At 39.4% G+C, this 27,506-nt stretch overlaps 1 protein-coding gene across 1 annotated transcript in view; it reads left to right on the top strand.

The window, feature by feature from the left end:
- Positions 1 to 25,255, top strand: part of HORMAD2 (HORMA domain containing 2) — a 69,255-nt gene extending 44,000 nt beyond the window's left edge. The window contains 2 exon segments of the mRNA XM_027124346.1: positions 24,270 to 24,348; positions 24,351 to 25,255. Coding sequence (XP_026980147.1) covers positions 24,270 to 24,348; positions 24,351 to 24,373 — 102 coding nt within the window. The 3' untranslated portion in view covers positions 24,374 to 25,255.
- Positions 25,256 to 27,506: the final 2,251 nt, after the last annotated feature.

Genomic DNA, 27,506 nt, shown 5'->3' with positions numbered 1-27,506 from the left:
GGCATTGTTCCTTGTGTTCTAGCTTCTGGTGTTGCTGTTAAGAATTTCCAAGCCATGCTGATTTCAAGTTTTTGTATATTATGTTTTTTCCTGTCTGGAAGCTTTTTCCTCAGATTTCTGAAATTTCATAATGTTGTGCCTTGATATAGGTCTGTTTTCATTAATTATTTATGCTTGTCAGTCAGTGGCCAGTTTGAATCTGATAACTTGGGTGATCCTTCAGTTCTGGGAAATTTTCTTGAATTATTTCCTTGATAAAAATTATGTCCCCTCAAAACTCTCTATCCTTTCTTTCTGGATCTCCTAATATTTAGATAGTAGACCTCCTGTATATAGTTACTCTATTTTTAAAAATCTTTTCTCTACAATTTTCCATATCCTTGTGCTTTTGTTCTGCTCTCATGGATAACTCTTCAACGTAATCCTATTCTTCTGTTGAGTTTTTATTTGTGCTATCGTATTTTGTTTCCAAGAGCCTTTTGTTGTTGTTCTCTGAGTGTTCCTTTTTACGGCATCCCGCTCTCGTTAATGCTTACAGAATTGTCTCTTATCTCAGAGGATATTGATATCTCTAGATACATTTCTTCTCTTTGTATGTCTTTGTTTGTTTCTTCTATTTGTTAGCAGTTTCCTCCTTTACCCCCATCCACCTCTCCCACCTCTCTCTCCTCAGAAGGCCAAAGATGGCTGGTAGTCGTTGGTTGTCTGCTTATACTTAAAAGGGGAAGGACTAGAAAGCTCTGAGCTTGTGGATGATTGTGATTGTGGCCTTCATTGTAGAATGATATGATCAGGCCTTTGGGGGGAATGCTCAATATCTGTATTTTTTAAATCATTCCTCTTGGTCAGTTTCTTCAATCTATGCTGGCCACCAGTGTTTTGGGAGCCAAATAGAGATAGAGGGCTGAGGGTCTCCACATTCAGTATGCATAGTTTCACTTAATTCCCCCATTTCCAGTACCATAACCCTGCCTCAACTGTGCTTTGGATCCCATTATCCAAACACCTCTATCACCTTCCCCAGAGAATAAACTTCCAATTTTATGCCTGGGTGGTCAAGGGGCAACTGTTTGGTTTTGCAAAATTGAAGAAGGGGTCTGAGGATTCCAACTGCTTCATAAATGTCTTTTAGTTGGTCTTATTTTAGCTCCTCTACCCACCCTCTTTATCCCTTATTTCACAAGTACCTGATGCTGGAAATTCTTTAGACTGCTGTACATTTGGATGGTTCTTGGTTTGCCCCACTGCTGGTTTAAGTTACCACTACATTAGTTACCTCTCATCCATCTGCTTTCCAGCTTCCAAACTTTCATTGCTGCTGCTTTCTCTCTTATTCTTTCTGTCCTTTGGGGTTTCTACTCTTTAAATAAATCTCTTTACTGTCATTCTAAAGAGGTTTGGGGAGGAAACTAAATAAATGTTGATGGTGTGTGCATCTACCATCTTTACCCAGAAGTCAGTAAATATACTCCTAAAAAAATAAATATGTCAAGAATTACTTTATAGGACCAGCAATGCATTTTTTTCTTTAAGCATTTTGGTCTGAAGAATAAAGGTATTATTACTTGCTTCAGACAGGATTTCTGAGAATTGGTAAAGTATTGCTCAACAATTTTAACATAAAAAACACTTCATAATACTATAAAGATACTACAAAAATCATATTTAAAGAATTTAAGTCTAGGGGCTTCCCTGGTGGTGCAGTGGTTGACAGTCGGCTTGCCAATGCAGGGGACACGGGTTCGTGCCCGGTCCGGGAAGATCCCACATGCCGCGGAGCGGCTGGGCCCGTGAGCCATGGCCGCTGAGCCTGCGCGTCTGGAGCCTGTGCTCCGCAACAGGAGAGGCCACAACAGTGAGAGGCCCGGGTACCGCAAAAAAAAAAAAAAAAAAAGAGAGATAATTTAAGTCTAAATGGTTTCAAGAAGAGAATATTAGCTCAGAGTCTTCCACTTGGAAATAAATATCTCAGATGGGTAGAAGGCCACTGGATATAATAATGATATTATCTGAAAATATTTGCATGTTTAAAATTTTTCATGCATACTCTATCTTTTCAGAGCTTGCTAGAACATCCATAGTTTCAATTTAGGAAAAAAATATTAGTATAAGATAGTTTAAAAGTCCACAAAGATACTGTCCTATTAACTTAGAAGAACACACAGAGATCAAATTCTTCCACTTGGTTTTGGATGCTTTGTGTCATAATCCTGACTTTGTTCAAAAGCAAGACTTTGAAATTCTGAGTAGAAGGTGAGGAGGAAAATTTGAATGAAGTTGTTCTAAACATTAGGAAGAAAAAGCCTTCACGTGATCCTGATTATCCCTCTAGTTACTGTGCTGTTTCCTTACCAAATTTTTCATAAGAGGCTATCCATTTACTGTACCCCTTCTCACCTGCTCTTTGAATCAGAAAGCTGACTTCTTCAGTCATCTTCACTTTCCTTCACTTTTCCTAACAATGACTTTTAATTAAGAGATCTCACTGTCTTTACTCCTTTTTTCAATCTTCTTGGCCTGTTTTATGATGTTGACTCTATACTCTCTTTTAAATGTTCCTTTTTATTTCTATGACATTATACTGTTCTCATTCTCTTTCCATCTGTCTGTGCTGTCATCCGCTTCTCTCCGTTACTTTTGTTCCTTCTCCCACCTCTAACTGTGGGCAAAGCCCAACCTCTTCAAGGCCCAGACTATATAATCTTCAATGTCTACATACTTTGGAGGATTCATCCATTCTCAGGGCTTTAATCATCACATGTGTGCTGTTGACTCCCAAAAGTCTTATCTTGTGCCCTGACCATCAGCACTGAACAGCTTCAGTTCTATATCTTTAATCTTCTGTTGGGCATTTCCCCTTTGATATCTCACTATCATGTCAAATCCAGTATGCTCATCTTTTTATTCACCACTGCCCTCCCCTTTCCACACCCAGAACAACTTTCCTCACCCAGTTTCCCTGCCTCTCAGCAGTTTCCTTTATCCTCTCAATGTCTTAAGTTCAGAATCTTGAAATCATTCTTATTTATTCAGTCAGGTATCAAAGTTCCTCCAAGCCTTCCTTTTCCAGTCTGTTCTTACTGCCAAAACTGGAGTCCAGGCCTTCATCCTCTTGCATTTGAATTGCAGCCACAGCTTCCAGGCTCTCCCACAGCCTCCTGCTCTATCCCATATACCACTGCCAGTCAAATCTTCTTTAAATACAACTTTCATTGTATCACTTCCTTAATCAAAATCTCTCATGATTCCTATTTCCTACTACATCAAGTCTAAACACCCCTACCTGGCTTTCAGGCCACTCATGAAATGGCTCCATGTTACCTGTCTTACTTCCCACTCTTACCCAACCTGTTCCCCCTTCCTTAAGTCTGTTTTCTCACTGTCAAAGAAGAAGCCAAGTTTGTTTCTGCCTTCATATCTTAACGAATATACTTTCTCTTGCTTGGAATGCCTTTCTTCTTTCTATTGACCTAAATCATATCCATCTTGCAAGAGAATTGTCTATGCTTGCTGTGTCCACTTCCCTGCTCTCTATTCTCTTTGACCCACTTTAATCAGGTGTTCACTCCCACTAACTCCACTGTCCAATACACAATTATTATTTTCCTATCATGAATTCACACCTATACCATCAATTCCAATCTAATACTACAGAAATCATTCTAGTTTTCTCACTTTCTGTATTTGTCATTTCTTTCTGCATCAGTAAGAAACCTGGCCCCCATTATACTTAACATATTTACTTATGTTATCTGTCCCCTCGAATGTAACCAAGCTCCCATCCTTGCCACCTTCCCCACACACATATAGATACCTATCTCACCCTGCTCAAGCTCTGACACCCCCTGTGAGTCACCCATACTTGTGAGGCCCTCCCCACTCCATTCAGCCTCTGACTTCTCACGCTAGGCCCATCCTCCACATGGAGGCTTTCCTCACGCTGCTCAGGTTCTGACTCCCCTCCGTGCACACACCTCTCTGGCTCTGCCACACCTGACACTGATGTTAGGACTGAACTGCTCATTGAGGGGCAGGAAGAGGAAGAAGAATTAAAGTCAATATTTTATTTAGAAAAAGCTTTCTAGTTAGTGTAGATTTGACTACAAGTTGAGAAGGTGATAACATTTGTTTCCTTTCTCCTAAAAAACACATATTGTCAATATCAATCTGAAATACCATAGCAATCAGTGGACAAGAAGCCAAATCATTTCTGAAAGAATACCCAACCTAGATCAATGTAGAAACAAAACACCCAGATAAAAAAAGAAATATTTCTTCATATTTTTCCACCTTTTGTTTAAATATTTTGGTATTATGGACACAGCCTCAGAATCACTATCAAGTGCTTGTGATTATGGTAAATTCATGAACCTTACATTTTTGAAGATGGTGGTTTCTGATGCCTGAGGCTCAAAATTAATTTTATCTTTTAAAACTGAGAAATGCAAATATTTCATCACAATAATATTATAATCATTCAGTCAGACCTCTGCAAGATCGCCCTTGATAACGATTTCACAGAGATGAAGCACTGATGAGGAGTCAGAATGTGGCCATCAAAGAGACTACAGACAGCCCCTGGAGACCACAACTTTCCCAGGACAAAAATACCCAAGTTTGCTTCCAAATCCTTTAAAGATATAAACTAACCATTCCAAGAAGTAGCTTTCTCATTCCTACTGTTACTCCCAACTTTCTTTGTCTGAGAAAGGCAAATTTAGCCTTTCTTCTAAATCAAGATATGATAGACTGGCCTTCTGTTTAATTCTAAGCCAAAACGTTCCCAAACTCCCACTGCATTCCTGGGAAGTCCTAAATGCTGTTGAGTGTTCCTTGGCCACGTCTCATTCCTTCAGGGAGTCAAACACTCTCCATCCATACCCTCTTGGAGACCATGAAAAGGGAGCACGGCCTCTGTGACTGCTCCCACCAGGTGGGTCCAGATTAACTTTACAGTCCACTTACGAGGAAGCTAACAAGGCTCCTCTGTGGGTGTTTGAGCACACCTTACAAAACTGCTGATGACCTCATGAGCCAAAGAAAGCAGGTCTCACATTGTGGACTAAGCCTAAATATTAATACTACTTTATATTTATGTAGTGTCTTTTTTCCAAGGAGCTCCAAACCTCTTTACAGACATTATGTCATTAATCCTCAAAGCATTGCTGTTTGGTACATGGCAAATACTATCCCCCTCCTTTTTTTTTTTTACTGTGATGGAAACTTGCAAGTCAGTGATGGAACCCAGCCCCCTAGTTCTCAGTCTTTGCACTATACCGTGAAAATAACCAGATGAATAATTTTTCAAGCTTATTCATTTCTTCTTGGGTGGGATTTGAGAGGATGTCTCAGTTTGTATGCATTTCAGTTTTCAGTGCAAGTTTGTAGCTGAAATTTGAAGGGAAGACCGTTACTAAATGTATAATCTCACTTATCACTCAGAGATCCCGTATACTTCTCATACCCCAGGATAAGTTAGATTTTTTAAAATCCCTATGCCAGTTTAGGGCACATTTCATTTACAGCAACCACATATTCACCAAAATTAGGCAATGTTCAACTAGATACAACCAATTTGTATTGAGTGATTAACATGTACCAGATACTGTGCCAAACATTTTCAAATACATGATCTTATTTTACATATATGATATCCCATGAGGACCTGTTAGATTAAGTCTTATGTGTATGGATACAGAGTGGGGCAAGAAAAAGAAAGGTACTAATAGAAGTATGGCCTCAGCTGCCATGTCCCTGCCTCCAACCTCCCCTCCCACACCCCAAACCAAAGAGCTCAATTAACTCTAATTCCCTTAGTGGAAATCCCCAGCATAAATATTTCCACGAAAAGGGAAAATGTGGGTGAATTCTAAAAACCACTAGGAATTAGCTCAATACCCACCAAAATAAAAACCCTAACACCTTAAAAGATTGGTTCCTGCATATTCACCAATTAATGCAAAGCACAGAGAACAAAACACAACAGTGTCTAATGAAGACAAGTATTTCTCGATTTCACTTGGTTAGACACTTCCTAATCAGGAATATTCGAACCAGGAATTATGAACTATGGTGGCATAATTTTAAACACAAAAATCAATTTCACATCTCATTTTTTTATTCTTTCATGTGACCCACCGTCATATTGTTTTCCAAACCGGTAGATGTATTTACGCTGCTGAATTAGATAATGGCAGTGAAAAGAGAGATGCTGGGGGAAAACAGAAAAACTCTTCTTCTAAAACAAGGAGAAACTTTCAACTTTTAATCATTAAATCTGAAAGCCTCAGAGTAAAAATGTGCCAGATGCCCTGCAACAATAATACTATTCCACCCTGCTCTCTGGCCCAGCTTGATTTGAAATAGCCTTACATTTCTAAATAAATAGTATTTAATTTGAGACTGAGCAGCCCTATCCCATCATGGAAAATCTTTATAGGTTGGAAAATATGTACAGTATGTCATACTTTAGGTATATAATCTAGCCATATTCTGTAGCATAGCTATACTGCAGTTTATACTCAACAACCTTGGGTTTTTAAGAAAATGTATTCATATTTTAAATATGTTTTTTTATTGTCATAGGAAATATTAGCCAAAAGGAATATCCTGTATCCCAAGTAAAAATCTAGTGATGGGGAAACTTAGAAAGTGGTAGTAAAAAAAAAAGTGATGTTTGCCCTACCAGGGTTGCCACGCATGGTTGTATTGATTGTGCACAATTCCAGTGGGGTACCTAAAACATAGATAGCAATGTGAATGGCGCCCCCTGGAGGTGAGCAATGCCTGGCTATTCCGATTTAATTAATTAGTAAAGCTTTGGAAAATATTCATGTTTTTTCTCAGATTCACAACAAAGACAAGTTGTAAGCTGCAGCGGGACTTTTATTATTCATCTTTATGTTTTTGTGTGTGTGCAAGCTCTTAGTTCTTCCTCTCCATAGTGGTTTTTATTTTTAATATATTTATTTCATTTTTGGCTGTGTTGGGTCTTTGTTGCTGCACATGGGCTCTCTAGTTGCGGCGAGCGGGGGCTGCTCTTTGTTGCAGTGCGTGGGCTTCTCATTGCGGTGGCTTCTCTTTTTGTGGAGCATGGGCTCTAGGCACGTGGGCTTCAGTAGTTGTGGCACTCGAGCTCAGTAGTTGTGGCGCATGGGCTTAGTTGCTCCATGGCATGTGGGATCTTCCTGGACCAGGGCTCAAACCTGTGTCCCCTGCATTGGCAGGCGGATTCTTAACCACTGTGCCACCAGGGAAGTCCCTCCATATTGGTTTTAAAAGACTTCCCTACTGACTGAGCTTCAGCACACTGGTCTGGCGTTCTCCCAGCTCTAGGTTTTCATGAGTCAGGGAAAAACATGTGCTGTTTTGAGAAGAAGCTCATCAGACGAGCTCAACCAGCCCCAGGCTAATTTTTGAAGTCCCTCCCCCCATTCGCCTTCTCCCTCTACATTCCTACAGCATCCTGCTTGTATGTTTATTTAGCCCTTACTTCATCTTACCTGTGTTAGATGTTGGTTAGAGTTCACTGTTTCTACATCTTTGTTCCTTACTACCTTGAGGCACTCTGCTGCCCATCCCTGCCGTGTCATCCTGCTGTTCCCATCACCACCACAGCACTTAGCATGGTACCTTGAATCTCTGCCTTCCTGACCCTCCTTTTTACCCTTCTACAGTTTGGTTCTCTTTCATTTCCTTTAGTCAGGAGGAAAACATGTGGTCTCCAGATGGGGAAGATAACTGGAGACAACGGGAAGAAAGCCCACCTCCATCTGATATGAGACCAGGAATGACCCTGCAGATAGGTCGGTTACTTGGTCACAACCCTCCACTTCCTCATCAGGCCAGGCCTGATCCAGCTTTAGTAAAACAATTTGAAGAGGATGATACTGTGAATTTTATAGCAGTTTAAGTTTTTTAGTGGTATAGTTGATTTCAACATGAAAACAGAAGTTTCTGGAGGGATGTACAAGAAACTGGTAACAGTGGTTGCCTTCTAGGCAGGGTATTGAGTGGCTCTGGGATGGCAGGGAGAATCTCACTGTATACCTTTATTTTACATTTTGAATTTCATACTATGTGACTGTATTAGTTATTGAAATAGATAAATAAAATCAAGAAAAGGGAACCAGGCAATTAAATAACTAGATGTGAACTGAATGGAAAGTTCTGTTAATTATAGGAAAGGATTCAAATATATTAAAAAATAAAAGTAGATCAGAAGGAGAGGTATGATTATTTTCATTTTCTGTTAAAAACTTTGAAAATGTTTCACTGTTGGCTGAAAAAGTAAAATAAAAATTAAGGTTAGGTGTCTGTCCCTCATATAAAACTTATCCTCACTCTAAACACTCAACTACTTCTTTTTAGTTTTTTCTCTTTTCTTCTTCAAGTGAACTTAGGACCAGTTTAAAGTGAAAATCTGACTTCTTAGTGAATGTATCTTTGCCACTCTGCCTCCACCTTGTATGGAAGAACTGTTCAGGGGATGCCAGAGTTCTTAAGTGTCATCTGCTTTGCCCTCTCCTTCCTGCCAGCAAGAGTAGGCAGTTATGACCCGAGGTCTGGATGTCACACCCATAGAGATCTTGCATCTCAGACAGTCTTCATACCAGAGTGGTCTTTTTCTGTCTATTTTATGGGGCCTATCTCTATAGTCATTTCTGTACTTACAGTTATACTATGTTCCTTTCAACACCTGCTGAAGCACTTTATAGAGACTCAGACTCAAGCAAATGACCTACATAGCAAGTCTATGAGAAGTAGGGTATCACATTTCCAATTCTGTAACTATTATCTGTTCATCTCTTTTTTGAAGAATCAGCAAACCTATGTCAAGTTTAGTACATCTAATAACATCATCATATCATTGCCTGTAGGTTTCCTCCTACATGCCACAAACCAAAAACAACTTTTTCATTTTTATAATTACTTCAAGTATGTGCTTGAGTGTGTTTATATGTGTTTTATATATCTACCTTTAGCTACCATAGAGTTAATAGTTAATTACTCAGGCATTTGAAGGTAGGAAAGTAGCTGACATTTTTCTACTGAAAAGTATCTAATAATAGTTCAGAATATTTTATAACTGTAAAACGTAAGCCAAACAAACTTTAAAGGTTTTAATGTTCTTTTATTAACTTTCCAGTTAACAAATTAAAATAGTTTCATAATAAAGCTTTCATCACATTGAAATAAAGGAAAACAAAGAGATAAACCATGTTAATTATAAACACATCAGTTCATAAAAGATATAATTTTAACAATAAGCAAACTAATATGGAACTTTATATTTTTAATATAAATTTAATTATATAAGTTTTACATGAATACATTCTCACAGATAATTCAAACACTACCAATAAGGGTATTCCATACCACTGATTTTGTATTTAAAACACACATACATACACACACACACACAAGATGTGCTGACCAATATGGTAGCCACTAGCTATGTGTGGCTATTAACTACTTGAAATGTGGCTAATTTGAGTTGAAATGTGCCGCAAGTGTAAACTACATACTGGATTGTAATGACATAGTATAAAAAATGTAAAATATCTCAGTTTTCATATTGATTACATATTGAGATAATATTTTTGATATATTGGATTAAATAATTATTAAAATTTAATTTCATCCGTTTCCTTTACTTTTTAAAATGTACCTACTAAAAAATTTTAAATTTTATAATTGTGCATTCTATTTCTATTGGACAGCGCTATATACATGTATAGGTATGTACGTATATATAGTATACATACATACATATATACATGCATATATATATATACACACATATATGCATATATTTGTGGATTTTTAAAAATTTATTTATTTTTGGCTGCGTTGGGTCTTCATTGCTGTGAGCGGGCTTTCTCTAGTTGCAGTGAGCGGGGGCTACTCTTCTTTGCAGTGCGTGGGCTTCTCATTGCAGAGGCTTCTCTTGCTGCGGAACTCGGGCTCTAGGCACACAGGCTTCAGTAGTTGTGGCACGTGAGTTCAGTAGTTGTGGCTCGCAGGCTCTAGAGCGCAGGCTCAGTAGTTGTGGTGCATGGGCTTAGCTGCTCCGCGGCATGTGGGATCTTCCCGGACCAGGGCTTTAACCTGTGTCCCCTGCATTGGCAGGCGGATTCTTAACCACTCCCTCACCAGGGAATTCCCTATTTGTGGGTAGTTTAAAAGCATAAATGGGATAATATCTTTTCCTGAAACTTGCTTTTTTCACTTAACGTATGTCTTAAGAGATTTTTCCTTGCTGGTATATTTAGATTAACCCCATTCTTTTTAAGTACTGCATAGTATTCCTTAGTAGTAAAGTGCTCTAGTTTGTTTCAATTTTCTGCTATTACTGGAACATTTGTTTTCACTTTTCCTTAGGAACATCGTTTCAGGGAATGTCCTTGAACACGACTCTGTGTCATATGGGGACTTTTCTCTAGAATAGATGACTAGAATAGATGTGCATTTGAAATTTTTGTATATCCTCCAGATTGTCCTGTTCAAAGAACGTTTTCCTTACAGTTTCATCTTTTTTTAAATCACGTGCCACTTTTTATTTTTAACTGAGGTAAAATATATATAACAGAAAATTTATCATTTTAACTGTGTTTTAAGTGTACAGTTCAGTGGCATTCACACTGTTGTGTAACCATCTCCAGAACATTTTTCATCTTCCCAAACTGAAATTCCATACTAATTAAATAGTAATTCCCCATCTCTCTCCTCAGCCCCTGGCACCCACCATTCTACTTTCTGTCTCTGTGAATTTGACTACTCTAGGTGCTTCATATAAGTGGAATCATACACTAGTTGTTCTTTTGTGACTGGCTTATTCCACTTAGCATAATGTCTTCAAGGTTCATCCATGTTGTAGCATGTGTCAGAATTTCCCTCCTTTTTAAGACTAGATAATATTCCATTGTATGTATATACCACATTTTGTTTACCCAATCATCTATCTATGGACATTTAGGTTGCTTCCACTTTTTGGCTATTGTGAATTATGCTGCTATTAACATGAGTGTAGAAGTATCTGTTCAAATTTATGCTTTCAGTTCTTTCGGGTATATACCTAGAAGTGAAATTGTTGGATCATATGGTAATTCTATTTTTAATTTTATGAGGAACTGCCATACTGTTTTCCATAGCAGCTGCACCATTTTACATTCCCACCAGCAATGCACAAGGGTTCCAGTTTCTCCACATCATCTCCATTACTTGTTATTTTCTAGTTTTTGTTTGTTTGTTTGTTTTAACTAATAGCCATCCTAATGGGTGTGAAGTGATATTTCACTGTGGTTTTGATTTGCATTTCCCTAATGATTAGTGATGTTGAGAATCTTTTCATTTGGTTGTTGGCCACTTCTGTATCTTCTTTGAAGAAATGCCTCTTGAGGTCTTTTGCCCACTTTTTAATCAGGTTGTTTGTTTTGTTGCTGTTGAATTGTAGTACTTTATATATTATGGATATTAATCTCTTATAAGATATATAATTTGCAAATATTTTCTCTTATTCTATGGATTGTCTATTCCATCTCATTTGTAGTGTCCTTTGATGCACAAAAGTTTTTAATTTTGATGAAGTCAAATTTATCTATTTTTTCTTTTGTTGCTTGTGTTTTTGGTGTTATATCCAAGAAAGTCTTGCCCAATCCAATGTCATGAGGCTCCCCCCTATATTTTCTTCTACAAGTTTTATAGTTTTTAGCTCTTACGTTTTAGTCTTTGATCCATTTTGAGGTGGTATAAGGGTCCATCTTCATTCTTTTGCATGTGGATATCCAGGTTTCCCAACACCATTTTTTGAAAAGACTTTAGTTTCCGCACTGAATCCTCTTGACATCCTTGTCAAAAATCATTTGAGCTGGGCTTCCCTGGTGGTGCAGTGGTTAAGAATCCACATGCCAATGCAGGGGAGACAGGTTCGAGCCCTGGTCTGAGAAGATCCCACATGCCACGGAGCAATTAAGCCCATGCGCCACAACTACTGAACCTGTGCTCTACAGCCCGCGAGCCACAACTACTGAGCCCGCGCACCACAACTACTGAAGCCCGCGTGCCTAGAGCCCATGCTCCACAACAAGAGAAGACACCACAATGAGAAGCCCACGCACTGCAACGAAGAGTAGCCCCCACTCGCCGCAACTAGAGAAAGCCCGCGTGCAGCAACGAAGACCCAACACAGCCAAAAATAAATAAATAAAATAAATTTATTTTTTAAAAAACTCTATGAGAAACTTTAAAAAGAAAAAACTCATTTGACCATATAAGTGAGGGTTTATTTCTGGGCTCTCTATGCTATTCCTTGGTCTACACGTCTGTCTTTATGCCAGTACCATGTTTTGATCACTGTGGCTTTGTTGTAAATTTTGAAATCTGGAAGTGTGAGGCTTTCAACTTTGTTCTTCTCTTCCAAGGTTGTTTTGGCAATTCAGGGTCCCATGAGATTTCATATGAATTTTAGAATGGATTTTTCTATTTCTGCAAAAAAAAAACGTCATTAGGATTTTGACAGGGATTGATTGTATTGAATCTGTAGATTGCTTTGGGTAGTATTGACATCTTAACAATATTATGTCTTCCAATTTAGGAACACAGGGTAACTTTCCATGGTTTCATCATTTCATACTTGCTTAAAAAGGTTTTTACAGTGCTAAAGCTGTAAACAAAGTTTTCCATATTTTCTTCTGATAAGTTTTTCTACATTTTCTCCTAATGAAGTAGTTTTGCTTTTTACTTTTGGCTCCCTAAGCTAGCTAGAATATTTTTTTCCTGGTGTGAGAAAGTTTTCCCATTGTGTTGGTACCACTTGAATCATCTACCCTTTCCCTGCTAATTTGAACGCCACTTTTATCATAAATTAAAAACCCATAGATATATAGGTTTTTATACTTGCTATTCTATTTTACTGTATTGATCCATATGTCTATTCCTATATTACTGCTATTGTGTTTTAATTACTCTACATTTATGTTTTGCTGTCTGGATGGGCAACTCTTCTTCCCCTCATAGTTCCTCTATTTCAGTATTTGAGAGATTTTCCTGTGTATTTTCACTTCTAGACGACTACTAGAATCATCTTAATAAGTTCCAAAAGACATATTATTGGGATATTGATGGGGATTGCATTGGTTTGATAAAATTATCTTGGGAAAATTGTGACATTTTTACAATAACAAGTCTTTGCATTTTGAGGAAAATTTATTTCTAATTTCTGTATTCCTATTATCACCATGGTCCCTAGGAAACTTGTTTGCTTGCATTATATAGATTGCCTCTGTAAAGCAGTTCTGTCCAGTAGAACTTCTGTGACGATGAAAATGTTCTATATCTGTGATGTCTGATATGTGGTTATTTATTCAGCACTTGAACTGAGCACCCACATGTGACTTTTGAACACTTGAAATGTGACTAAAGCAACTGACTAAACTGAATTCTAAATTTTATTTAATTTTGATTAATTTAAATTTAAATGGTCATGTATGGCTAATGGCTACCATAATAGACAGTGCAGCTTTAGGCTATGTGAATAACTATGTAATTGAATACTTTTGTACGTAGTAGAGGTAGGTAGCAAAAGAATTACTGATGTGAGACACCACGTAAAGCATTGCAGAGAGTCTAAAGATCATAACATTAATACAAATGAATTCCTAAAGAACAGAAAACCCTGTCCCAGGTAAAGGACAAATTGTTTACAAATATTAATGCTGTCAGGAAAACTTAATTACAAAAAATGGGCTGTGGGTATTCGCTCAAGAAAGAAAGCTCATATTAGATTAAAGAAACAGGAAAGGCTCTGTGGATGAAATACTTTTAGAGATTGATCTTGAAGGAATTATTCAAAATTTAAGAGAGCAAGTAATAGAAGATTTCTGTATTCTGAAATGTGGAGGAAATAGAGAAGAGGGAAAAGAATGAGGTGTGTTTGGGGAATAACTGTATTAGTTTCCTAGGGCTGCTGTAACAAATTACCACAAATTTACTGGCTTAAAACATCAGGAATGTTTTCTCTCACTAGAGGCCAGAAGTCCAAAATCAGTGTCACTGGGCTGAAATCAAGCCACACCCCCTCTAAAAGCTCTAGGGGAGAGTCGGTTCTTTGCTTTTTCCAGCATCTGGTGGCTGCTGGCGTTCCTTGGCTTGTGGCCACATCACTCCAGTTTCTGCCTCAGCAGTCACACTGTCTTCTTTTCTGTCAGTGTTCAAATTTCCCTCTGCTTCCCTCTTATAAAAATATATGTGCTTATATGTAGGGTCTGCCTGGATAATCCAGGAAAATCTTTTCATCTCAAGATCCTTAATCACATCTGCAAAGACTGCCCCCCCCCACCCCATGCCTTTTTTGCCAAATAAGGTAACATTCACAGGCTCCAGGGACTACGACATGCACAATCTTTTGGTGGCCCATTTTTCAGCCTTTCAAACCACAAGGATCCAGTTTGGCTGGAGTAGGGATACCTGTGGCAGTAGAGATGATAACAGCCACCAGTCACTAAATGACTCGCACATATGAGATGTACCAGGTGCTCTATCTGTGCTATTTCATTTACTCATTACAAGAACTCTGTGTAGGCATTAGGAAATGAGAGAGGAATCTAGGGTGCCTGTGTTTTCCACCTTTGATGACTGGGAAATGGTGATTAACAGAAATTGAAAAGTCATGAGGAAAAATTGGTTACAAAGGAAAATGAATGAACTCAGTTTGGGCTTTAGTTTGAGGTCGCAGTAGGCTATGCCCAATAATGGTCAACCGCAGATAGAAGCCCAAGGACCCTACATAGAGTCCTGACAGCCTCTCCTGCAATTTCCTACCTTTGTTTACCCCTTTGGGTTGAAAGCAAATTATAAGGAGCACTAAGTTTGAAGTCAGGAGACCTGTGTTCAAGACTTCTACTTACTAAATGTGTGAACTGGACAAGTCATTTCACTTCTCTGAGCTTCAGTTTCTAAATCTGTAGAAGAGGAATAAAAACCCCCTCCCTGTCCACATAGTTATTGCAAGGAATAAATGACATAACATTTGTGATGTTCTTAGCACAGTCTGTTGTAAGACTTCAAATGTTTGTAAAAAGAAGAGCAAAAATTTTAATATGTCAAACTTAAATATTTTAATTTGAAGGTGATATATCTTAAAGTTATCTGGATTCTAAGCAATAACTATTAGTTTTGAAAGTGCATTATTGGCTCCTTTCCCATTGTCCATACTTTTATCACATAAGTGTCTTAAGTGCCACCCATGACAATTCACTCCCTTTCTAAACAGATGACCTAAACTCTACTTCATAGAAATAATTAAGGCCATCAGGTATAGATCATTCAACTTCCTGCCCCCTATTTAAAGATGTACCTGTATCTATATCCACTTTTACCACCCTCCTGCAGACCTCAAGTAATAGTCCGTCTTTTATCCAAAGTGAATACACTTTCTACACGTGCTCCTGAGGCAGTGTCTTCCATCCTGAGCTCCAGGTCACATAGTCAGTGCCTTGGTGGACATCTTCATTTGGATATCTCACCTCCAATTCAGAATCTTGAAAACAGAGTCAGTTATTTCTCCATCCATCCTCCCCACCTTGTTTCTGCCACCTACCCCCTTAGCTTCCTCTGTTTCCCATCTTTGTCAATGGCATTACCTGGGTAATTCTTGTCATTTTTTACTCCTTTCTTTCTTTTGCCACCTCTGTGCCCATTACAATGGATGGCAAAGATATGTTAGGGTTCAGGTTCAGGCCTTCATTCTCTCTCTCTTCGGACCTCTGCCGCTTTAGCCCTCTCCTGTCTAACCTCACTGCTGCTCTTGTTCTTGCTTGAAGTAGCCTCATTGCTTCTTGTCACACTCCTCCCCAGCTCACCCCTCACAATGCTGCCATAGGGACTTTTCTAAAACAAATCTGCTCTTAGAACCCTTCAGCGGCACTCCACTATAGTACAAAGTCCAAACTTCGGAGAATGACATTGTCTGACCCAGCGCACCACCCTATGCCCTTCCTGTTAGTCCCACTGAACAATTCCCAATTCTCCAGGAGTATTCTGCTTTATATCTCCATCCCTGTGCTTTTGTCTAGAATGTTCTCTCTACAAGATCAGTCCCTAATGCCATTTGCCTGGTGAATGTCTGCTCATCTTGCAGTACTTAGTTCAAGTTTCACATCCCCTTTGAAGCCTTGCCAGGCCTCCCCAGGAAGAGCTGATAAGATCTTTTTGGAACCTTTACTGTACCCTATACGTGACTCTATCATTTCATCTGTAGCCAGTTTGTTTCCCCACCATAATCTCTTTAAGGACTTGAAGTATGTCTTGATCAGCTTTGTGTCTTTAGTGCTCAGCACAATGAAGGACACAGAGAAGATGCTCAAAAACATTTGAATGTTTTCTGAATGTTTTCTGAATTAAAAACTGAATTAATTATAGAACTTTAAAGCCATATGATGCCTTAGAAAATACAGAGGAAGGCAGAACCGATATAATAACTTTTAGAGATTAATGGAAATATGTGATTATGACTCTAAGGAGAATACATATTTACCTCCCAAATAGAGATAAACATGGTCCAGAACCCTGGGCATAAACTACAGAAAATCAAGAAAGTAAGTTAATGGGCAAACACTTCATAAATCTCAGTAAAACATGAGACACTTCCCAACATATCAGAGAGTTCACAGCTCTACTGGAATTGGAGGTAAGCATTCTCTTTAGGTATTTGGTTTCTTACTGCTCATTCATCTCAATGTTAACACGAGCTCCATTTATGCTAATAGCATTTATTTTATAATTGCTGTTGATCTACCTTTCATTGTACAAAAAAGATAAATGTTAAGGGAAAGGATTCAAAACTAACATCACTGCTATAACTTACAGGGGCACAGACCCTCTCTGAACCATAAATTTCCTTGATCTAGGAATTTCTTTCTAAAGAAAAACGTTTTGCCATACCTGACCTGACAATTTTGAAGTAAGCAAAATTCACTGCACTCTCACCCCAGGCACAGAAGTACTCACGATATTTCCTGGGTGTCTGGGGCTGCCCACCCCTTGGTCCGCCACACGGATCTACCTCCTAAAGCAAAGCACACTGCCCTGAACTGCTTTTTCTATATTGATACTTATCTATCTTCTTCCCAAAGCCTGTGAGGCCCTGCTTTCAGCAGGCTGCCACTTAGAGACACTTGATAAGTTAATTTACACTAACATCATATTGAGTAATAATTCCAGGGGAATTTATATTTTTAACAGGAGTGTGTTGGATATATAACACCTCACCCTAAGAGCCAATCTAATGAAGGGACATTTCTCACTGTCCCATATACCTTCTGTGTCTTTTTATGCCTTAGTGTCTTTAAACATGCTGAATGAACCTTCCACCTAGAAGGATCTCTCCTATCCACCCCCATCTCCAGTACGGTGAACTCCTACTCGTTCTTCAAGACCCAGCTCAACATCCCTCTTCTGCTAAGGAGGCTTCTCTAAATTCCCCAGGCTGAGCTGGTCACTCTCTCTTGATTTGATAAAACTTTGCATACTTGCTGTCTCAATTTCTTTAATTTTTTATGCATTCTTCAACGACTTCAAGGCGACTTCTGCCCTGAACAATCCAATGCCCCTAGTAACCTCCATGTGGCTAAATCAGGTAGACACATTTCACTCCTTATCTTGACCTCTCAGCAATACCTGACTCTACTGACCACCACCCTCACCTCTTTTATTTTCTCTACTCCTTCTTAAAACTCTCTTCTCTTGGCTTTCTTTGTAGGACAGTCTGCTAGACTTCTTTTCTCTCTCTCTTTCTCAACCTTCTTTGTTGGCTCATCTTCCACCTGATCTCTAAATATTGGAGTTCCTTATGGCTATGTCCTGGCCCCTTTCCCTTCTCACGCTCTGATCTCTCAATAAGCAATCTCTTCCACACCCATGGCATTAGCCTCCATATGCTGATGACTCTTAAATTTACGTGTCCAACCCAGACTTCTGTCCTGAGCTCCAGATTTCCACATATAGCTGCCGATTCAATACGTCTACTTGGGGTTTCTCAGGTACTCCAAACACAGCAGGTTCAAAACTCTCATTGTTCTCTGCCTGAGACAATAGTCCCTCCATCCATTAAGTTAGCTAAACCAGAAACCAAGAGTCATTATTGACCTACCTACCTCAGCTTTACCACTGTATCCAGTTGATCATCCTTCTGACTCTACCGTCTAAATATTTCACTGTTGACTTCTCTCCATCTGCACTGGTATCCAAGTTATTACCTGACTACTACAGTAGCATGACTCATCACCCTGCATCCACTTGATGCCTCCAATACCTTTCTATACAGCAGGCAGAGTGCTCTTTGAAGACAGATTCATTCATTCATCCATTAAAAAAAATGTATTAAGCCCCTTCTAATGTAAGTTGTGACCAATACAGGCATGTCCCTGATCTCTTGGAACTCTATTAACAGCGTATGACTGGGGTACCTAACTTAATTGGAATAGGGGAAGGAAAGTTTCTTTAAGGAAATAATTTTTCAGCTGAGATCTGAAGAATGAGTAGGAATTAATTAGGCAAAAAGAGGGCTGGTGTAGGGGAAAGAGCTTTTTCAACAGAAGGAATATCATGTGCAAAGGTCCAGAATCAAGACGAAGCAAGGTATGAGAAAACTGAGAGGGCAGAGAGTGAGAGGCAGAGTAGAGGAGATGAGGCTGGTACTGCTGGGCACAGCCAGGCCCTGAGGGGGGGTGGCTCTAATTGGGAGGTATTCGGGGGGGTAGGAGCCCCTCAAACGGCCCATCACAGTGGATGAGTGTGGGAGTGGGAGTGGGAGCAATTTTCTAAGGAATGATTGCAGAGCTTTCATCAGGGTTTTATAGCCAATCTGTGACCCCTCTCCTTCCCTAGAAGTGTGAAGAACCACTGATGGTGTATGAAAAGCCAAGGCAGGAACTTTGGACTTTGTCCTAAAAGTAGTGAGATGCCATTGGAAATCATTAAGCCAAAAGGTAACATGGCCAGATTGTAAAATCTACAGGGCAGGGATTTTTTTTTTTTTTTTTTTTTTCCTGTACGCGGGCCTCACACTGCTGTGGCCTCTCCCGTTGTGGAGCACAGCCTCCGGATGCGCAGGCTCAGCGGCCATGGCTCACGGGCCCAGCCGCTCCACGGCATGTGGGATCCTCCCGGACCGGGGCACGAACCCGTGTCCCCTGCATCGGCAGGCGGATTCTCAACCACTGCGCCACCAGGGAAGCCCTTTTTTTTTTTAGATTCCATATATATGTGTTAGCATATGGTATTTATTTTTCTCTTTCTGACTTACTTCGCTCTGTATGACAGTCTCTAGGTCCATCCACCTCACTACAAATAACTCAATTTCGTTTCTTTTTATGGCTGAGTAATATTCCATTGTATATATGTGCCACATCTTCTTTATCGATTCATCTGTCGATGGACACTTAGGTTGCTTCCATGTCCTGGTTATTGTAAATAGAGCTGCAATGAATATTGTGGTACATGACTCTTTTTGAATTATGGTTTTCTCAGGGTATATGCCCAGTAGTAGGACTGCTGGGTCGTATGGTAGTTCTATTTTTTAGTTTTTTGAGGAACCTGCATACTGTTCTCCATAGTGGCTGTATCAATTTACATTCCCACCAACAGTGCAAGAGGGTTCCCTTTTCTCCACACCCTTTCCAGCATTTATTGTTTGTAGATTTTTTGATGACGGCTATTCTGACCAGTGTGAAGTGATACCTCATTTGCATTTCTCTAATGATGAGTGATGTTGAGCATCCTTTCATGTGTTTGTTGGCAATCTGTATATCTTCTTTGGAGAAATGTCTGTTAAGGTCTTCTGCCCATTTTTGGATTGGGTTGTTTGTTTTTTTGATACTGAGCTGCATGAGCTGCTTGTATATTTTGAAGATTAATCCTTTGTCATTGCTTCGTTTGCAAATATTTTCTCCCATTCTAAGGGTTGTCTTTTCATGTTGTTTATAGTTTCCTTTGCTGTGAGGAAGCCTTGAAGTTTCATTAGGTCCCATTTGTTTATTTTTGTTTTTATTTCCATTTCTCTAGGAGGTGAGTCAAAAAGGATCTTGCTGTGATTTATGTCATAGAGTGTTCTGCCTATGTTTTCCTCTAAGAGTTTGATAGTGTCTGGCCTTACATTTAGGTCTTTAATCCATTTTGAGTTTATTTTTGTGTATGGTGTTAGGGAGTGTTCTAATTTCATTCTCTTACATGTAGCTGTCCAGTTTTCCCAGCACCACTTATTGAAGAGGCTGTCTTTTCTCCATTGTATATTCTTGCCTCCTTTATCAAAGATAAGGTGACCATATGTGCGTGGGGTTATCTCTGGGCTTTCTATCCTGTTCCATTGATCTATATTTATGTTTTTGTGCCAGTACCATATTGTCTTGATTACTGTAGCTTTGTAGCACAGTCTGAAGTCAGGGAGTCTGATTCCTCCAGCTGTTTTTCTTTCTCAAGATTGCTTTGGCTATTCGGGGTCTTTTGTGTTTCCATACAAATTGTGAAATTTTTTGTTCTACTTCTGTGAAAAATGCCAGTGGTAGTTTGATAGGGATTGCATTGAATCTGTAGATTGCTTTGGGTAGTATAGTCATTTTCACAATGTTGATTTTTCCAATCCAAGAACATGGTATATCTCTCCATCTGTTTGTATCATCTTTAATTTCTTTCATCAGTGTCTTATAGTTTTCTGCATACAGGTCTTTTGTATCCTTAGGTAGGTTTATTCCTAGGTATTTTATTCTTTTTGTTGCAATGGTAAATGGGAGTGTTTCCTTAATTTCTCTTTCAGATTTTTCATCATTAGTGTATAGAAATGCAAGAGATTTCTGTGCATTCATTTTGTATCCTGCTACTTTACCAAATTCATTGATTAGCTCTAGTAGTTTTCTGGTAGCATCTTTAGGATCCTCTATGTATAGTATCATGTCATCTGCAAACAGTGACAGTTTTACTTCTTCTTTTCCGATTTGGATTCCTTTTATTTCTTCTTCTTCTCTGATTGCCATGGCTAAAACTTCCAAAACTATGTTGAATAATTGTGGTAAGAGTGGACAACCTTGTCTTGTTCCTGATCTTAGAGGAAATGGCTTCAGTTTTTCACCATTGAGAATGATGTTGGCTGTGGGCTTGTCATATATGCCCTTTATTATGTTGAGGTAAGTTCCCTCTACGCCTACTTTCTGGAGGGTTTTTATCATAAATGGGTGTTGAATTTTGTCAACAGCTTTTTCTGCATCTATTGGGATGACGATATGGTTTTTCTCCTTCAATTTGTTAATATGGTTTATCACATTGATTGATTTGCGTATATTGAAGAATCCTTGCATTCCTGGGATAAATCCCACTTGATCATGGTGTATGATCCTTTTAATGTGCTGTTGGATTCTGTTTGCTAGTGTTTTGTTGAGGATTTTTGCATCTATGTTCATCAGTGATATTGGCCTGTAGTTTTCTTCCTTTGTGACATCTTCGTCTGGTTTTTGTATCAGGGTGATGGTGGCCTCATAGAATGAGTTTGGGAGTGTTCCTCCCTCTGCTATATTTTGGAAGAGTTTAAGAAGGGTAGGTGTTAGCTCTTCTCTAAATGTTTGACAGAATTCGCCTGTGAAGCCATCTAGTCCTGGGCTTTTGTTTGTTGGAAGATTTTTAATCACAGTCTCAATTTCAGTGCTTGTGATTGGTCTGTTTATATTTTCTGTTTCTTCCTGGTTCAGTCTTAGAAGGTTGTGCTTTTCTAAGAATTTGTCCATTTCTTACAGGTTGTCCATTTTATTGGCATATAGTTGCTTGTAGTAATCTCTCATGATCCTTTGTATTTCTGCAGTTTTACCTTGCTCCTTCATCTGCTGTGTGTTTCTCTGTCTTCTCATTTTGCTTAACTTACTGTGTTTGGGGTCTCCTTTTCGCAGGCTGCAGGTTTGTAGTTCCTGTTGTTTTTGGTGTCTGCCCCCAGTGGCTAAGGTTGGTTCAGTGGGTTGTGTAGGCTTCCTGGTGGAGGGGACTAGTGCCTGTGTTCTGGTGGATGAGGCTGGATCTTGTCTTTCTGGTGGGCAGGACTGCGTCCGGTGGTGTGTTTTGGGGTGTCTGTGACCTTATTATGATTTTAGGCAGCCTCTCTGCTAATGGGTGGGGTTGTGTTCCTGTCTTGCTAGTTGTTTGGCATAGGGTGTCCAGCCCTGTAGCTTGCTGGCTGTTGAGTGGAGCTGGGTCTTAACGTTGAGATGGAGATCTCTGGGAGAGCTTTCACTGTTTGATATTACATGGAGCTGGAAGGTCTCTGGTGGACCAATGTCCTGAACTCGGCTCTCCCACCTCAGACGCACAGGCCTGACACCCAGCCAGAGTACCAAGACCCTGTCAGCCACATGGCCAGGTACGTGGAGAGTTTCTTGCCTTTTGGGAAGTCTGAGGTCTTCTGCCAGTGTTCAGTAGGTGTTCTGTAGGAGTTGTTCCACATGTAGATGTATTTCTGATGTATTTGTGGGGAGGAAGGTGATCTCCACATCTTACTCCTCCGCCATCTTGAAGGTCTCCCTCAACTCCCAGGTTTTTAACTTGGACACCTCCAGGGGAATGCTTGCCTGGGTGGCTTTGCCATCAAAGGTGCAAACTCAGCCAGTTAGAACACACCTGAAAAATGTTTCTCAAAAACATGTTGCTTTCTATGGATAAATTTGTTGGTTTATATAGTTCAGAATATGGACTATTAATCTATGTAAGGAAGTATCCCCTGACTGATCACACACTTGCTTTCGAACCCACTAGTTTTCTATAAACCAGTGAGACTTCCCAGACCTCACTGGTTGCCCTGAGATTGTATACATTATTAAAGATGTTCTGATGAACTCACTGTAATAAAATTACAGCTCTAAAACTTGTAATAAAACTCTGGTTTACTTTTGAGCAAAGAAGAAAAAGAGAAAAACACTATTAAACCAACAGACCAACTTGTACACCCATCTTGTTTTCTTCCCAGTGTATCCAGACTTGATAGAAGTGAGGATAATTTCATTTGAATAGAAAGCATGCCCAAGCAACATTTTTTAAAAAGCTGAATTTTACCAAGTACTTTTTCTTACAGCTACACTGTAAAAAATTCATCTCCTAGATGCAGAAGTTGGTTTTTGTGCTTTGGGTTTTTATGTTGCTATTTCCTTTCCTTTAGAGCAGACCATTTCAAACTTTGCATATCTAAGCAAACCAGTTACTTGAAAAGCAGCTCTACTTATATTCTCAGAGTTTTACTGCTCTATATAGTCAATGTCTTGGTTTAAGCCAAAGGGAATTTGTGGTTTCTGAGATCAGAAATTCAACTACTTTCTAAAACGAAAAGTTAGTGATTAAATTAGCCATTTGTAGACCCAATCTTTGGTTCTAAATGGTAAATGCTTTAATGACATTTCCACTATTTTGTAGTAAAAACATGTCAATAATAATAACCTGTATCTATAACAAAATAAAAAAAGAATAATGTTGGAACCTCTACTAGATATTCTAAGTCTTGCTTAAAAATATATATCTTATTCCATTTTCCTCCAAAGAAAGAACAGAGAACATGGAAAAACCTTTCCTCCCATCTAGTGGCTGGAAAATATAAAAATGCCCTCCATGTGCTTCTTGGAATTCCAGGCATTAGGGATTGTCTGACATCTGGTTGTTCACTCAGTTAAGCAAATATAAATTCTAAAATCTTTACCAAAGTTGAGCCCAATGGAGAAATATATGACTATGATGATTCACTAATCAACTTGTCTTAAATCAATAACATATAAGTCCCATCAAGCAGAAAGAAGGGCCATGGTGCTTCCTAATTCATTAATCTGAACCTACGATTAAAAAAATAATAATAAGGCTGTATGTTTCTGCTAACTGAAAAGGGACTTCAATTCTATTTGCCTCTAAACCAGCCAGTGCCCTAGATCTCTCCTGACCCTTAATTGCCCCTTGTTGGCCCCACACCTTGACAACTCTTCTCTCAAGAGCTGGATGTGCTGAATTCACTAAAGAGAGACAAGAAATTGCCCCTGAAACTGGCTGCATCCAGGGGCCTCAGCTCCTGAAACTTTGAATTCCAGACTCTGATACTGGCAGCAGGGCCTCTGTGCAGGGCTAAACCAGCCCACAGGAAAGCAGGTTTAGATTGGTTATGCAGCAAGAGGGATTAATGCTTGGTCTACCTGTCTTGTATATGCCTTGTGCAGATGTCAAAATCTCTGCTGAATTGTGCCTATCTCTGATGATTCTCACAGATTCAAAGAATGAATTTTGTGTACAGTCAGCAAAGTTCTGAGAGCTCCAGGAAGAAGAGGAAGGTCAGCCAACCAGTGAAGTCTTCATCCCTGACAGAAAATGAAAGTTAGATGCCTTTGCTACTTTTATTCTAAAATAAGTTTATTTTGCAACAAATATGCATGAAGTGTCGTAGTAGGAAAGTAAGTTCCTATCACCAAAACCTTTTACTAAATTTGCTGCTCAACTTTTTGAGTCAGTTTACTAAGTGCTAAATTACTGGGTAGGACGTGGGTTCACTTTGCCACAGGGAAACAAGGTCACCAGGGCTGCTTTGGGACAGCATTACTTCAAGGCTGAGTTAGAGATGAGACACCCTTTATATTTGTTAAAGAACCACAGCAGCTATTTTGAAAAGAAATAAGCTGTTGTTCTCAAAGGAAAGAGGGTTTTCTTTGCATAATTAAACTTCCCAGGTACTTAGACTACTGTGAAGCATTTTAACTTGTTGTAACCTGTGTGCTAGAATCCCTCTTTAGCTTTATTAAAACTCCCACAAAATTGCATAGCATGTGTGTGGTGGTGCTTATCCAGGTGTGATTTTTGTGTTAACTTCAATCACGAGGTTGATCAGCTAAGTGCTGGACCAAAACGTACTCTCCCTGTAGAGTTCCTCAAAGCTGGTCCTCCACCCGGTTCTGTTGGCCAGCCCGAGACAGGACTAGCTGCAGTGCAGGAGCCTGGCTCCCTTCTGAAGGCCGATGTTAAATGCTTCCCCCAAAACTTCAGTTTATCAGTCTGTAACCTGCAAATGATGCTACTAGTCCTCTCCTTATTCTGGAAGAATTTTGATAGACTTAATGATTAGTATCAGATGAATAATAAATGATGAAGTATTATTTTTATTATTTATATAACATGAAATTTAATAATTTTGTTTAAATGGATAGGACCAATAAGTTAAATGTTATAAGTGTGTGTGCTTTCTGGTTAAATAAAGCCAAAATACAAGGTATTTTTTGGCTCATCTTTTTTTTCTTCATTCAGATCAGTGTAGAAAGGACATCAGTACCTGGAGTGCTTGTTAAAATACAGATTACTAGGCCTGCCTCATTTCTACTAATCAAAATCTCAAGGGGTGGGCCCTATGGAAAACTCCCTGGGTTCTAATGCACACAAAAGATTGAGAACCAGGACCCCTGATCCAGGCTAAAAGGAGAATCCCTGGGGCTAGACATGCACTTTAGCCAGCAGAAGGCTGTGGGTTGTAACAGAGAAAAATCTGAGGGATCTTGCCTGTCCAGCGCTACCTTTTGTGAGACTCTCATCCATTTCTGATTGCCCATAGGCAGCCTCCAAACTGGAATCTTGAATTGGCCTGTAGCACTGGGGCCTGCCAGAGAGGAGCATTTTCCCTTCTCCCAGCATGTTAAGTATACTCACATAAGCTCACTCTGCCACTAAAAGGAGGAGGAGGGGGAAGGTATTGGGTTTATTATATCCTTGATAGAATTGTAGCCTGAGTCACCACAATTTCTTTTAAGAGAATCATATAAAGAGATTAGCTGTCTAGTAGAAGGATTAGGTTTATTTTGTGTCTCTCCAGAGCGTAGATCCAAGACCAAATTGGTGAAAGCTATAGGAGGTCATTTGGACTCAGTATAAGGAGGAACTTTGTAACTCCACAGGTTGTCAAAAATTTGAAACAGCCTGCCTTGTGAGGCAGTGATCCTACCCACCCCCCAAGCGTTTGAACACAAAGAAGCTTCATATATACTCTAGGAGGCTTTGACTCTCAGAGCAAATTAGTTATGGGGAGTAATTAGTCAATCTGGATCTCAGGAAGAACCATTTTGTTTAAAAGAGGAATTTAGCTCTTAATTGATATTTATAGTTTTCATAAACTTAGCCTAAGGTGGCAGGTCCTTTAAGTCTAGAATCTGAATCTGTCTAGATATTTTTTAGTGAGTTTACCGTCGCTATTAACACTCCCCCTCCCACAATGGATGCTAATAGGTGGAATGTGTATGTCTGATGCAGTTTGTGTGAGGCAGCAGAGAGAAGTTGCTGGGCCTGTGCCCTGCGCTGGGCACACAAAGGAAGAGATCTGCTATCAAGAGGATCTGAGAACCCAGAAAACGTGAACTAGCTGATTTTACACAGCAGAGTTCATATGTGCAACCAGCTATCAAGATTGGAGGCTGTTCAGTGCTATTTACTGGATGATTTATTGGGATGGGGAAAAAAAAAAAGAACCTCTTTTCTAGTCTATTCATTTCTGTCCTTAATAATAATGGAATGAGTAAACATAAGTTCATCAAGGAGCTGGAACTTCAGGGAAAAGAAGGAAGACTTAGACCCCGAGCTGGGGAGCCTAAGCTTTGGCACACTAGCCATTCCCTCACCCTGCTGGTGCCTGGGTTATCAGTGTGCTTATAAAAATCAGCTGCAGATAGCTTGGAAACTGGGACATTGTTAAATTAACATTTTTGCAGGGGAAGTTTGGCTGTCTGGGGTTTTTCTGTCTTTACAGAAAATTGGTCTAGCTGGAAAGAGACAGATTAGGTTCATGATTGCCACTAGCCTTTGAAGCCAGGCACCAAAACCACACCTTCATTTCCCTTCTTGTAGGTCCCTATGGTATCTGGGTTCTTTCATTCTCCAGCTCACCTCTACCAGGAAGACACTGGACATGTTCATCAGTGTCAGTTACATTCACACAAGTTCAAAGTTGTGTATATGTTTTTTAAAATAACACTAACCATTAGAGACAGTTTTCAGTGTGTCTTAAAATTGTCAATTCATGGTTTCAAACCCAACAGTACTGGATCTTGAGAGATTTCCACAGATGCTTATAGTAAAAATAATTCTCAGTCAGAATTCCTTCACCGGTCAGAAGGAAGACCCAGGTGATAAAATGAGAGTTAACACACTGTGCTTTTAAAGCTAGGTCCTCCCACGGTGTGAGTCTAGATTCCGAACAAGCGAAGAAATGCCTTTGTCCCAAATGTATTCTCTTTAGAAATTATTAGTTTATATATATATATATTTTAAAAGGTAATATTTTCAATGTGATTGTGTGTTTGTGTAATGAGGCCCTGGCTGAGACTTGCTATGCAGTTTGCAAGTTTCTGTAGAGGAGGAGGGCCTTAATTAATGGGCTCTTTGGTTTTGCAATGGTAAAGCCAAGATCCTATCCAGAAATGGAGAGACATGAGGTGCTAATCAGCTCACATCACTTCCCCTTGGGTGACTAC

The sequence above is a fragment of the Aethalodelphis obliquidens genome, unplaced genomic scaffold (assembly GCF_003676395.1).
Source record: "Aethalodelphis obliquidens isolate GAN/ISIS:26980383/991018 unplaced genomic scaffold, ASM367639v1 scaffold28, whole genome shotgun sequence".
In the NCBI taxonomy this organism is placed as follows: domain Eukaryota; kingdom Metazoa; phylum Chordata; class Mammalia; order Artiodactyla; family Delphinidae; genus Aethalodelphis; species Aethalodelphis obliquidens.
The sequence above is the reverse complement of the archived record's forward strand: the minus strand, read 5'-3'. Positions and strand labels throughout refer to the sequence as shown.